At 42.4% G+C, this 14,705-nt stretch overlaps 1 protein-coding gene across 1 annotated transcript in view; it reads left to right on the top strand.

Moving 5' to 3' along the window:
- Window positions 1-14,705, top strand: part of GPC1 (glypican 1) — a 193,560-nt gene that overhangs the window by 92,594 nt on the left and 86,261 nt on the right. Inside the window, exon 2 of the mRNA XM_053389945.1 lies at window positions 10,172-10,330. Coding sequence (XP_053245920.1) covers window positions 10,172-10,330 — 159 coding nt within the window. The remainder of the gene's footprint in view (window positions 1-10,171; window positions 10,331-14,705) is intronic.

Below are 14,705 nucleotides of genomic sequence, written 5' to 3'. Positions count from 1 at the left end.
GCTCTTCCTTCTCACTAAACCCTGTTGCTCCTTCAGCAACCAGCCCCTCCTCCCAATCTTCTCCCTCTGACCCCTCCTCAGTGTCCCACCACCAATCCCCTGGCTCTGAGCCTTCCTGTTCTAGGGTGTCCCTTGGGGATTCCCCAGCTGGTGTCTCTCACCACTTCTCTTTGTCCAGCCAGTCCCTGGTGAGCTTGGGCCAGTAATGCACTCTTGGCCACACCAACCTCATAAAGTTTTTGTGAGGATAGAATGAGGTAGGGAACCATGTACGCTGCCTTGAGCTGCTTGGAGGAAAGGCAGGGCATAAATGAAACTAGCTGTCCTGACATATATACATATACATACCCTGTTTCCCCGAAAATAAGACAGTGTCTTATATTAATTTTTGCTCTCAAAGATGCACTAGGTCTTATTTTCAGGGGATGTCTTATTTTTCCATGAAGAAGAATACGATACACATATTCCGGGGAGGCCTTATGTTCGGGGAGGCCTTATTTTCGGGGGATGGCTTATATTACAGTGAGAGGCAAAACTGGAAGTAGGTCTTATTTTCGGGGAATGTCTTAGTTTCGGGGAAACAGGGTACATATAAAGTGAAAATTTTACCACTAGAGATGTATTTAGGAAGGACGATGAAGAGGGTGAGGGGCATGAAAAGGAAGTTATTTCCAGATCTCTGGTTCTCTCACAGTGTACTGTACCTCTGTTCAGGCAGGAGATCTGTCCCCTCGTAACCTCTCTCTGAATGCTTGCTGGCAGGGGATGTTGAATTTACTGGGGATTAAAAGAAGTAAATCATGTGAACTCTGTGCAAATCAAGGCTGGTCCATGTGACTGAGCAGAAAGATACTTCAGATGGATTTCTGTTTGTTTTGAACCATTTCATGTAATTCTGTCTTCAGACAAATTCTTGGCAGCTTTCAATGTATCTGTTCTTTTGAGGAGCCACATGTTTTGCATGAGCCAAGTTGCTTATGTAGATTACTGAGTTGCTTGACAGTGTTATGCTTAAATTGGACCCTGGAATGGAGAGAGATTTGCAAGTGGAAGCTCTCAAAGAATTGAGGGAGCTCCTATGATGATGCCCGAGAAATTTTACACCTGTCTTTATTGCATTATTCTGTTGGTTATAAGCCAAGGTTCTTTTGTGGCTCTATGGATTATTTTACAGATTTCAAAAATATCACATGTGCTGCCTGGATCTGGATTTGGCCAGGTGGGGTACAGAATAAATATAAGCACATGGTATCCTAAATTCAGAATTGCCTGGTTTCAGCCAGTATTTTCTATAATGGCAAAAGTGTTTAGCACGCCTAAATTGTATAGAATAGAAGCAGAGTTCAGAACTGGTGCTGATAAAAATTGCTATCTAATTAACTCTGCTGTTGAATGACATAAATATGGGTACCATCAGAACCCATCCTGCGGTACAATCTATATTAGGTTCTCCATATCTCCATCACCAGCAGATCTATGTCTGAAATTAAAAGTAACCTCTGGAGCTTATAGCAGAAATTAATGAGACTTCATTTCTGCAGAAACTGATCTTAACTTGGGTGTGTACAAATATTACCAAGGAAAAGATCAGCTCAGGGTTTCTTTTTCCTTATGTACAGCCAAAGTGCAAAGTTCATTATTCCTTGCCAACTCATTAAACAGTGATAGTGTTTACTCCATCCTTCCTTCATCATTGGGGAGCAATTGAGAATTTGTCATCCCAAATGAGCTTAGATTTTGCATTCTAATGTGCCTGAAATTCTATTCTATTGTATTGTATTCTAATGCGCCTGAAATTGGAGGAATGTTGTTCTATTTGTGACTCACGGTGTAAGTCGCTAGCTGTAAAACCAAGTTACAAAACTCTTAGAAACACTAGGAGATTGCATCCACCACTTTTTGAAACCAGCGGGGGATTTTGCCGTTGACTTGCACAAGAGCCGGCTCACTCCTTAGGTGAGCATCAAGTTTAAATTAAAGCAAATGCTTCCCATCATGTTGAAAAGGATCAGGATTTTTTAAAAAGCATCTCCTCTGAAAGGAGATCAGATAAATTCCCGTTTGCTCGCCTCGTCAAATGCAGCTTTAGAAGTCTGTAATTTCAGCATCTCTTCTGCTTAAGGCAATTGCTGATCAAAGTGCAGCTTTTTTGGTTATTTATAAATATCTTATCAAGACAGATGTAGAGCTCCTCTAGGGCAGGGTGGGAGGGGCTGGGATTGACTTGTAAGGTAGAAAGCAATGCTGAAGGTGAAGTGTGAAGTTTAACTGTTTTCCAGGGCAGTAATTAAGTCCAATTGAAATTCGTTGTAAGACGAAACCATTAGGTAGTTGGAAAACTATGGACTGTGCCAAGGGCTTGAGCTTATTCAGCACCAGATTGCACATATATCATGATGACCTAGACCAGGGGTAGCACCAAGTTTCAGGGGACTCTGGGCATAGTGCACTCATTGGGCTCCTCTCCACAGTAGTGCCAGTCTTAGCTGACTGTACCTGGTGGGTAGGACTTGCCATTTCAATTACCCCACAATGCAGTACCCACAACATGTACACCCAGTGAGTGAGCTCTTCACTCCTTTTAACACTGCTGGAAGGGTAGTACCAACAGCACAGCAGTGCCAGGCCTGCAGAGCTAAACCTGCTGCTGCTGCCATTGAAATTTCCCCACAATGCAGTGCCCACTGTGTGCACATTGTAGGCATTGCATTGTGGGGAAATCAGAATGGTTTCAGCACCAGTGAGCCCAAATATACAAAACTAGCACTCGTATTAGTGATGAGAAACACAGAAAAGAGTGATGCAATGAAAATTAAGGAGCTGTAATAATAACTGTTATGATAGCTGTGTTTGTTTACCCTTTTAAGCTCTGCAATTTAGGAGTTACACCCTGTCCAATATTGAAAACAAGATCTTGAACCCATTCCCCACCAACACTCCAGCTGTTTGCTCAGCTGTTTCCCCATTTATGTAGTAAACACAGCGTATTTGTTTTATTTATTTAAGTTATTTATACCATAACCTGCTTTCCAAACTGGCTGAAGGGTTGATGTAGTCACAGATGTTCTAAAGCTCCAATATCTAGTAGTTCCAACAAACACAGAAGCTCCAGAAAAGTTGGTATTACTTACCAGCTTGTAGACGTTTTAGCAAATAGAAACTTCAGACTTTCAAAGTGTGTTTCAGCTGTGGGGAGAGCTATGGATAATTATGTCTGGATGCTGCAAGCACTCATTTTGGTTTGGCAAGATGCACTGCTAAATGTGGATGTAAGCCAGTGCTTTCTAGAGTAATAGAGGAGGAATAAACTGCGAAATTAAGCTTTCTGGCCTATGTAAAAAGTATGCATGAGGAATATGCATGTCAGATGGAAAGTGGCTTTCGAGCTTTTTTAAAAACACACACACACACACACACACACACACACACACAAAGAGGATATTATACTTTCTGCTTTCATGCCTAATCTTGAAACTTAAGCTATGGAAAGCCATAAAATGGACAAGGGTTCCTATGATCATTCCTTGATAGTCCCTACTTATTTCCAGAAACCTATGGGGCAGACTATCAGAACTATATTTCTTTTCACCGTGTTCTCTATCCCACCCATCCCTCAAACTATTTGGTTTGTTAAACAAAGAGAAAAGGCTTAGTAATAGAGCCCATGCTTTGCAATTAAAAGGGGCCAGTTCAATCTTTGGCATCTCCATGTAAGACTTGGAAAAGACTTTTGTCTGAAACCCTGGAGATATTGCCTCCAGACAAAACTAAGTAGATGGGCCTAATGGTTTGATTTGGTATAAAACAGATTCCTGTATTCCTAAAGTACATCACATGGAAAATTGCAAGGAATCCAGATAGCATTTTTGTCTTCATCAACAATGAAACCTAAGCAGCATAAAACTTTTCTCACATTTTTGGATGGAAGTCACCAGGGAGATGTTAGGAAGTTTTTACCAGTAACTCTGTGGTCTATGGAAGGAGTACTCCTTGAAAAGGGAGAATAGAGGCACTTTTGAGGTGTTAGAACCCCAGAAAATGCCCAACTTAGCCACTCAGCCTTGAGGGGTGTCACATGTCTCTTGTGCAAGGTAAATTGCCTCTCTGAACTGTAAAAACTAAAACCCTGAAAGCACTCAGTAATGGCTGGGCAAAAAAGGATGAATTGATTCTTAATTTTTTAAAGAAATGCGTTTAAAGCAAAATGGATATGTCACCAATAAAAATCAAAAATCTTGCTTGCACCAGAACTTTCTTGCCAAGTTTCATGGGAGGGTAATTTTGCAGCTGAGCTATAAACTTTTCTAAGGAAAAAAACCATGTGTCCTTAAGTGGAAACCCTGACTAACTCTGCAACTACATGGTATTATGAACAGAGACACTGTAATTACTCCCCACATGATTTTACTGAGACCTGTTCATGCTACAACTTGTGCATTCCCCCCCCCCAACCCGGTTTGATGGTTTGGAGAGCATGTTTTATTATGTGGTCTTCTTCTCTTTGTTCATTTGACTTCTGGCACGCAGATTTCAATAAGTATTTTTCTGATGGGAGCAGTGCAGACTGCTATGATTAACCACAAAATGATTGTGCAAGTTGTTTGTCAAAGTTATATATAGGATCCCACAGAATCCCAGCACTAATTTTGCAAAACGACCAAAGCTAGTAAGATTTCCTGGTCATATGTTGATGCTTTTCCATACAGAATAGCTAGCTCCTGCTCTGTCTTAAGACTCAGCACATTTTCATTAAGTTTGGAAATGGCTGTTTCCTAAAATAACTTCTTTTTGGGGAGGAATGTAATCTTGAGTTTTAAATATTCTGCACTAGCTTCTAACTGAGCAGAAACCAATATAGAGGCTTTGGCCTATGCCAATCTTTTTGGGAACATAGTGAAATTGTTGCGTGCCCCTTTATTGGAGAAGCCTTCCTACTCTTTAATGCCTTACCTGCCACCCTGCCTACTGTGTTTGGATTTAGGAAACCTAAGGTTGCCGGGGGGTAGGAGAAAACATCAAGTAGAGACAGTAACCCTACCAGAAATTGGCTATATTTCATTTAGTTCCTTAACATCAGAGAATCTCCTAAGTCATATGGAGGTATTACACTAGTGTGATTTGGGATCACTGTCTAGGAACTTTTACATATCCTGGGGTAGTTCAGAAGTATGACCTACATGTTGAAAATACCTTGTGAAATCAATTTGACATGTCACTTCCCAACTTGCACCATGAACCCACATGCAGTGAAATAACTAGTCAGTGACTGAAGATATGTGTCTTGCTGCATAAGAGTCAGAGGAATGAATAGTACAGAAGAGATTTCCAAAATTTGTGTCTGTTTCTGACTTGGGGAGTACTTTGCTTGCGTTTGTTCTGAAGTTTCCTGCAGTTACTGTTGCATTGTGTTCTAAAAATATATTTTAAAAAACGTTTATGTACCATTCGTTCTACCATTTTCAAGAACTGGTACATTTGAAATGGGTACGCAAATGCTAAATAAATGCAAGTCTTGGTCCACATCGTGTCAACTTTTGTGACCCTTTGTCATGATGAGAATGATCCACAGGAGTTAGATGATCAGGGCTTTCAATCTGTCACAGTTGTAGCTCTGCCCCAGTTAGATCTCTTAGCTGAAGCAACTATTCTTGATAGTAAGAGCTTCTACTCCTCGTTCAATAGATGGTGACAGTTGCTGATTTATAGTGCATATTAGCTAAATTTAGTTCAAGGGGTCCACAGTTGGGACTGTCAACCCCCTCATTTCTCAGTCTCTTGCCGCACAGTCGCATTGGGCCCTGGAGGGTGTTGGAGTGTCTCCGAAAATCATCGTGATAGCACAAGCAGAGCTCTGCTTCTTTCCTTCAGAGTAGGGGCAGGGTCACCAATGAGCATATACTTGGCTGGCTACGAAGGCTAGTCAAAGCTTGAGAATTCCTGATGTAGTCCTAGTGATAAATCCACTGTAATGGTTCTCCTTAAATAAATCCAGTTTCCCAATTAACTCTCGCATGCCAGAGTAAGGACTCTTTTGAGCCTTTTTTCCTGCATGCATTTTCAAAGCTGGGCAGTGTTAACGTTGACAGACTTTTTGTATGTTCGAGGGAAGATGAGAACATTTAGTAAAAAACAATTTAGGTGTGTTTGATTTTGCTCCAAACGTGATACAGCGCTTTACCTTGTTGTCCCAGTTCTATGAAGAACACATTCAGCATGCGTCCGCTGTTAGGATACTCGCTGTTGCTGTCCTGCATTGCTCTTCACTTGTTACACATGCCTTGATGACTATGCAAGGAGCAGGATATGCTGGGGCTGAGAGTTCTGTTCCTGTGTCAGTGTCATCATTTGCCTTTCACTAAAGTTTAATAGGAGTTAAGAGCATGCAGGAGGATGATCTCTCAGTTCTAGACTAATGAAAGAAGTGAGCAGGGTAGCCCCAGAAACCCTTGTCAGCAGATCAAAATATTTTATGACTAGCTTGATCGGTGAACTGAAATAAGCTTTCTTCTGATTCCCGCTCTCTCCCACCCAACCCTGACCCCAATTTCATGTACAGTGGTAACTCGGGTTACAGACGCTTCAGGTTACATACGCTTCAGGTTACAGACTCCACTAACCCAGAAATAGTACCTCAGGTTAAGAACTTTGCTTCAGGATGAGAACAGAAATTGGGCAGCGGTGGCGCAGCGGCAGCGGGAGGCCCCTTTAGCTAAAGTGGTACCTCAGGTTAAGAACAGTTTCAGGTTAAGAACAGACCTCCAGAACAAATTAAGTTCTTAACCCGAGGTACCACTGTATGCAGATTTTAGGTGTGCTGATGGTTTGGGTGCAGACGTTTGTTCAGCTATAAGCAGCCAAAGCAATGATCAGCTAGACTTTCAGAAGCATTCATTGATCCATGCCCATTTCCCCCCAGGTCCTGTACAGCAAATCACTTCCTCCAAAGGTCTGCCCATTGGTAGCCAATTAGGTTGCTATTACGTTTCCTATTCATAGCAACCTCTCAGAACATGATCCATAAAAACACAGCACAAAAACGCTGGGGAGCTACTAAGTTGCTGTGAATCGAACATTGCACTTTGATACCCTGATGTAAACTAGGAGTGGCCAACCTGTGGCCCTCAAGAGGTTGTTTGACTCAAGCCTCCATAAAGCCCCTGCCAGCATGCCCAGTCATTGGGGATGATGGAAGTTGTAGTCCCAACAACATCTGGAGGGCCTTAGGTACCTCACCCCCATCTAAAACTGCAGTAGTGCAGCTGGACAGCCGCTGCTGCAGTTCAGATGCTCTTTGAAAATGCTGTGGTATTTTTCTAGAAAAAGAGGTGCTGGAACTCACCATGAATGCCTCCCTTGTTCTCTTATGATGGCAATGAAGCCCACCTGAGAGGTATCACAACCGAGTTCCAGCTGAAAAAATGCTGTGGAAAATGCTAGAATTTGAAATCAGCCTTCCTTCCCAAGATACATCAACTACTCCCTTCTTTTTAGGCGTGGCTAGTACAATCTCAGGTGCAATTGGTACAGCCTTGCTTCAGCCTTTGTGTGCTTTAATGAGCCAAATTTCTCTAAAGGTCTGTCATTGGGGGGGGGGAGTGTTACGAGTCTCCAACTGAAGTTGGCTGAAACAGAGGGTACAGCTTTGGGTGGCTGCCCAGTTGCCTCTCAGGGGGATTTTCTACCTTGCAGGAGTGCCTGTTCAATTTGATGGACTAGGCAAATGTAAAGCAGCTTGGGGGGTGTCAGAGTTTTTCTATAAGCTACCTTTACAACACAGCTTAGATTTTTGCAGAAAATTGTGTTCCAGCTCATCTTGAATTAATGGCTCCTTTTGGAATGCCATGTGTCAGATCATCTGCTTCTGGAGAAGAAAATGTGGCCTTATTACTGATGGATTCTCTTTGCTCTCCAGGGAAATGCAGGCGATGCGTTTCTATCTGAATTCACGCCCCCAAATGCAAACCAAATGAACAAAATGTTACGTTATGTGGGCAGAAGAACCCTATGGCTAAAAGGGTTGCTCCCTCTCCAGTTCCTCTGATCCTTTTGCTTTAATCCTTTCATTTTACTGTTCTCAAAATATTTCATTGCAATTGGCATAGCTATTTTGCTTAGTCAGCTGTGGCCTTGGAGATGGAAATAGTTGCCCTGCCCCAAGGATCATTGACTGTTAATCATTGTGAGACTCTGGCTACAATCCCAGTGTGAAAGCCGCTACTAGTCTGGGCGATTGCATGCTTCTGAGCAGTGAAGGAAGACACCCCCTCCCCACCCTCTATCCCAGTTTCCTTATTAGAGTGCCTTTTCAGCAAAGGAGGAATGACAAAATAAAGCCAAATGATCTGAGAAAGCAGAACCAAGAGCGCAGTTAACATTTCGTCGGCCAGCTACAAAATGACAGGGAACCACCACCATTATGGGGTCAGATCAAAAACTAAAAGATGTCTTTGAAGACAATTTCCTCCTTATATTGTGCAATAAATTTGAATTGCAAAGAGAAAATATGAAAACTTTGCTTTCCTCTCAAGTTGAAATGCTGCAATACCAAATGTCACAGATACCCTTGAATAAGGAGAATAAGTATTGATTTTTTTTTGAAAGAGTTGATGCTGTTATTCAGGCTGTCTAGAAATACTAGTTTGTAGATTGATTGCTAATCCAGTTAATAGTAGCAACTAGCTGATGCGCAGGTCCTTTTGGACCTGGAAGAGGGTGGAATGGGGCGTGGTATGAATGGTCACTTCCTGTACTCTTCAGCCTGTATCACCACCATCCATATTCCCCACTCCCCAAGAAAAATATCTTGTTTCAGTGTAGCCTTCCATATGTTGTTAGACTGGAACTCCCTTCAGCCTCAGCCAGCATGGTGAGTTGTATGGTATGATGAGAATTGGAGTCCAACAACATTTGGAGGGCCACGGGCCAACAACCCCTGGTGTAGTTTAGCAGCCAAATTTACTGGATTGCCGATGTCACCTAGGGTGGGTAGAATTTGTCCAGTATTCATTGAAGGGTTTTGTGCCTTATAATTACATAAAGAACTTCTCCTTCCTCTGATTGCAGGGGAGAATCTAGACTCTGAGGACAATATGTACTGTTACTGCTTTGTGTTTGGTGTTGTGGGGAGGGAAGGGGGGAGAGGAGGACAGAGCAAGAGCTTATGGTTCTCCAATGCTTGCCTGCTGCTTTCAAAAGGGACTATATGCAGCAGTGAGTCTTGCAGCCTGGTCTTGCTGCTGTGGATCAGAGAAAAGGGATTCAAGGCAGGTGTAAGCTATTACCTTGTAGCTGCCAAGTATTGAATGCTTATCTATCCAGCCAATCTGAAATATCACTGGCAATATTTTCTCCAGCTCCGCAGTTTACACAGTGAGTTACAGACCAAGGCAGATTCATCACTTCCAAGAAAAAGAGCCCTAAAGGCACTTGGTTGTGAGAAGTATGCGCTTGGAGGAGCGTGTGCAGATTCCAATGGCAGCCTCCCCACTTGCAGGGCTGCCTGGGTTTCAAAACAGACAAGATGAGGCACGATTTCCCCAGCCGTTCTATAAAAGCACCCGCAGGATTGTGGCCATCACAGCCAAATTACATTATGTGTGTTGACTTTTGTAATTGGATTATTTTAGCGCATGGTTAGACAAGATATGTTTTGGGTGCCTTTATTTTAACTGAGTGAATCCCTACAATATCAGCAAGTAAAGAGGAGGAGGAAACTGAGGTGTGTTTGCAGATGTACAGCTCTGGTTCCTGAATGTCTTTAAGGCTGCTCTGAAAGGAGTGGGTTAGCAATCCTTGAGATCTGGAATGTTTCCAAATTATTGTGGGATGGGTGCTCTTCAAGAACCCATTTTTATTTTTATTTTTGCAGCACCAGCACAATGCCATTGGCATTGGCATAAAAATGCTTGCCTGTATCTCTTCCCCACCCCATTTAATCCAGATTTACTCTTTCCATGGGAAATCTGATAAACTGAGAAAAACCCTGTTGCCAACAACCCGTTTGCAATAACTGAACGACCTGTTTGCCATGCTAAGTCCCCATCTGGAAGCCTCCATGGTTAAATTACTGTGCCATGTCCTCCCTTCCTCCCTCTCTCACACACACTCACACTTAGAAATGCCTTGTACATGAACTACTATAACAAGCTACATTTGTCTCTCTTGTTTTCAGGGGAACACTTGAGAATTTGTCCACAAGGCTACACTTGCTGCACCAGTGAGATGGAGGAGAACTTTGCCAACAAGAGTCGGCATGAGTTTGAAGGCATGTTGAAGGAGGCCACACGCTCGGTGCAAGTAATCTTAACAGCCCAGTACAAGAACTTTGATGGTAAGTAATGCAAAACGTTTACCGGCTGGTCCAGTTTGGAAAACAAGGTGCACTTTGTGGTTTTATACCCCTTGCTTGCTCCTGTTTCCCCTTTCCTCCTGCCTGCAGCTGGGCAGAGGACTTTGCCAGAGTTTAGTTTCACTTTCAAGGAATCCCCCACTTAGTGCTGTGTTCAAATTGGATGTCCTGATTCAGACTCTGGCTTGTTTAATGGTTTTGAAACCAGCTTTTTATGGAACAATCAAAATTTGTTTTAAACCAGGATTCCTGCTTTGAAAATAATGCTAAACTAAGTTGTTGTTTTTAAGTAAAATTGAATCCAGACAAATTCCTCTCATCCACACAGTGGGAGGCAGGAGCTTTGCAAGCCTGGTTTGGGGATTGTACAGGCTCCTCCACATAGTGCTAAACCATGGTTTTCTGTTATCTTCTGATTTGTTGTTGTTATTTCACAGGTATGTCAAAAGAGTACTGGAAAGTGTATCTTTTGTTGAAAAACGGGCTTCAGCCACTGAAATCACTAGCTAATTCAATATATTTGCTTGAACTGACTTTTTCCTGTATTTATAACGTACAGCCCTCAAACAGAGCCTGTCTCTTGTCTTTAATGTAATTAAAAGCAGAATTTACTATATAATAAACGACAAGCCAACAGAGATCGCCTGATAGGGTTGTACATTGTTAGATAATTAACTCCCCACCCCCAAATGAGATACTTGCTTCTATCTTAAAACTACTGACTGGAGTTGCATGTTTTCCTTATCTGTGTTTTTGCCAGCAGTTTAGGAATATTATTTTTATTTCTCTAGGACGCATTTTATCTTGGTCCTGAAGCAATGTATGTGTTCAGTTAAACAAACACATTATCAAACTATAACATATAAATCTCTGCTTCTCTGTGGCAGCCATAACCTCAGTGGATGCTTTAGGCTTGGAAAGATGTTCCCTTCTCCCATCACATCTTTTTCAGTTTCCTTAAGTAGTGCCGCAATTAGTGTTTGGTATTTGATTTAAGTAAGATTATTTTGAAGTTACTCATGGTCTGGTTTTTCTAGGACTAACTTGTTTAAAGTTGTACTTCTGCTTTTTCAATTTGCTAAATATTTCAGATAGGAAAAAGCTGATACTGTTAGGTAAATTGTGGAACAGAAATCTGGGGTGTCAAGACAAACATGTGTATAACCTGTGGAATTCCCCACTGTCTTATGTTAAACACTACATTCAAACATGTCATCTGGGCTGTGTTCATGCATAACAAAAAGCCAGACTGGTTTGACACTGCCCATGCATACCTCTCCTGGAGTGACGGGCAGAAACATACCAAGAAGCCCTGGTTTTGTATCACACCTGAATCAGGGCCTGCAATTTGTTGCTTCCTACCAAGCCGTGGTCAGCAAACCAACAAACCATGGCTTCGGGTTAGTTTGTTGGACAGCAACAAACCACAATCCTTTGTTTGGACATAAAGCAGAACCAGGGCTTCTGACTGTTTATCCTACTTACTTCAGACTTCTGTCTGAACCATCAGTTCTTGGTTAAATTTTAAAGCAATAATTAAGAATCTAAAGCAATTTAACACCAAATTGTGATATTATTTAACAACATTTGACTTTGCTAAATCAACTGACAGGGCACACAATGAGAAAATACAGCATGACAACATGAATTTGCTTTCTTTAAAAATACACATAGTTTGTCTCTTTCACTGATACTCCTATTAGTTCTCTGGTAAATGAAGCAAGGAAGAAAACTAGCAAGAAAACGAGTTGCTGTGCGCTCATGTGGCTTTAGTAAAATCAGTGTCAAAAGAAATTCTTTGCAAGTATCTTCTTAATTGGAAAAAATAACTACCATTCTATTTATATACATGGGAGACAGACAGAGTGGCTTGCTCTGATGTTGCTACAACTGTGTTTTATCTTGTTGTTGAGGTTACATTTTCATTGCTGTGATTAAAAATGGTGAATTAAGAGCCTCTCATCTTCGAAGGACTTATTTGTTCATTCTCAATACACACACACACACACACACATGCGGCCTTTGATTCACCTCTTAAATGTATAAACAAATTGGAAGGCGAAATTGGATCAGGCCATTGTCATCCCAGAACAGTTGCTTGTATAAACAAGCCTTATGTAAGGATAGTCGGACAAAATGCTCAGCTGGTTCTTGCCACAGCAGCATCTTTAAAACAACTTACTGGATCATGTTTAGTGATTCCGATATAGAAGGTGCCATATTGGCCAAGAAGCCATTAGTTGGTTCCACATCTCCATTACCACCCTTTTCTTGCTACGTGGATCATGGCATCATTGATAGCATTAGAGACACAATCCCACAAAATGTTTCAAAGGGTTCATTGCCACCAGCATTAATATATACTGTAGGAGCCAGCATCAGTTTTGGGGCTTCTTGGGGGAAAAAAGTCAAGGGTTAAAGGCCTTTCATATATCTGGTACCTCCCAAGCAGGGACACAGGTGGCGCTGCTGTCACAACCACTGAGCCTCTTGGACTTGCTGATCCGAAGGTTGGTGGTTCAGATCCCAGTGAAGGAGTGAGCTCCCATTGCTCTGTTCCAGCTCCTGCCAACCTAGCAGTTCAAAAGCACGCTAGTGCAAGTAGATAAATAGGTACTGCTGTGGCAGGAAGGTAAACAACGTTTCCTTGCACTCTTGTTTCCATCACGGTGTTCCGTTGTGCTAGAAGCAGTTTAGTCATGCTGGCCACATGACGGAAAGCTGCCTGTGGACAAACGCTGGCTCCCTTGGCCTGAAAGCGAGATAAGCGCCGCAACCTCATAGTCGCCTTTGACTGGACTTAACCGTCCAGGAGTCCTTTACCTTTACCTTTTTTAGCTCCCAAACAGTCATCTCCAGGAGTATGCAGGACTGCCAGTGGGATTGTAGGTTGGATAGAATCCTACAGATATACCTGTTTTTGAACTAGTCATTTCTCATTGTGGTTGGTCTAAAATCCTAAATGTTGCTCAAGTGGTATGGCCAGAGCAGAGCCTCACTGAGAGTTCAGTACCCTCCAGCTATCCAATTAGATTGATTTTCTTCTTTGCCTAGCCACAGTTCTGTCTTAATCATACCTTCTACTGGCAATCTGAAATATTTAACTTATCTGCAATAGTGATAAGTACTTTTAGTACTCGGTTTGATTGATTTACACCCTGCTCTTTCCCATTGACTCCGAGCAGCTTACAGCAGTTTTTCTAAATGTTAATAGTTTTGTCCCCAAGGGGCTCTCAATCTAAGGAAATCAAATGGTTTGGAGGATAAAAGGAGCCAACTTGGGGGGGGGGAGGAATGCCACTGTAAATATTAAAAACTGGGTGTGTGCTTTTAAATTTCAAATAACCACATCAAAAAACCATTCAAAGAACAATGCTTTTTCAGGCAGTCATCTGCTAAATGTCTGTTCATTAAAGAGGTGAAAGAATAAAAAGACTGTAGCTCAGTGGTAGATCATCTACTTTGCGTGCTGAAAGTCTAGGTTCAGAAATAAGCTAGAGGTACCAATGGCCTGAGTCAGTATAAGGAGGCTTCCTACGAGGAAGTGCTGTAGAGAGGGGATCCCAGCTGTTATAGCGATGGTATTTCTGCCCAGGATGGTAGATATTCCCTCCCAGATCCTGGAATACTCATCTTCAGCAGCTGCGCAGACTGGCAGTCTTGACTATTGGAAAAGTGTGACAGGTTGGGATGGAGCAGACACGCAGCTGAACTCAGATCCCCCTACAGAGTCATCATAAGTATTCTGAACCCCCCCAAAGTGGCAAAGCATCACTCTTTTCTCTCTCGGAGTGATTCTATAACTTATCAAAAAGTGATAGGGTGTGCCCTCTGCTGGTTGTTAGCCAGACTTTACTACTTCAGCTGTGCCATCTGCAATTCAGTAACCACAGAATTCTTAAATTTGGAAGTAAGTGTGCTTCCTTAAAAGAGTGCACAGAATTGTAACCCTAACTGCGGGTTGTCTTATATGGACCTTTGTCTGCGGGTTGTCTTATATGGACCTTTTGAAACAGCTTAATATTTGCAACGTGTTCATCAATAAAACTTCGTAATAGTTTAGTTTTGCTCCAAAATGTTAATGGAGCAAGTTAACAATATGACGGGACGCGGGTGGCGCTGTGGGTTAAACCACTGAGCCTAGGATTTGCTGATCAGAAGGTCTGCGGTTCGAATCCCCGCGACCGGGTGAGCTCCCGTTGCTCGGTCCCTGCTCCTGCCAACCTAGCAGTTCAAAAGCACGTCAAAGTGCAAGTAGATAAATAGGAACCGCTCCGGCGGGAAGGTAAACGGTGTTTCCGTGCACTGCTCTGGTTCGCCAGAAGCGGCTTAGTCATGCTGGCCACATGACCCGGAA

This window comes from Podarcis raffonei, chromosome 5 (genome assembly GCF_027172205.1).
Source record: "Podarcis raffonei isolate rPodRaf1 chromosome 5, rPodRaf1.pri, whole genome shotgun sequence".
Taxonomy (NCBI): Eukaryota; Metazoa; Chordata; class Lepidosauria; order Squamata; family Lacertidae; genus Podarcis; species Podarcis raffonei.
This window is presented reverse-complemented; position numbering and strand designations above follow the sequence as displayed.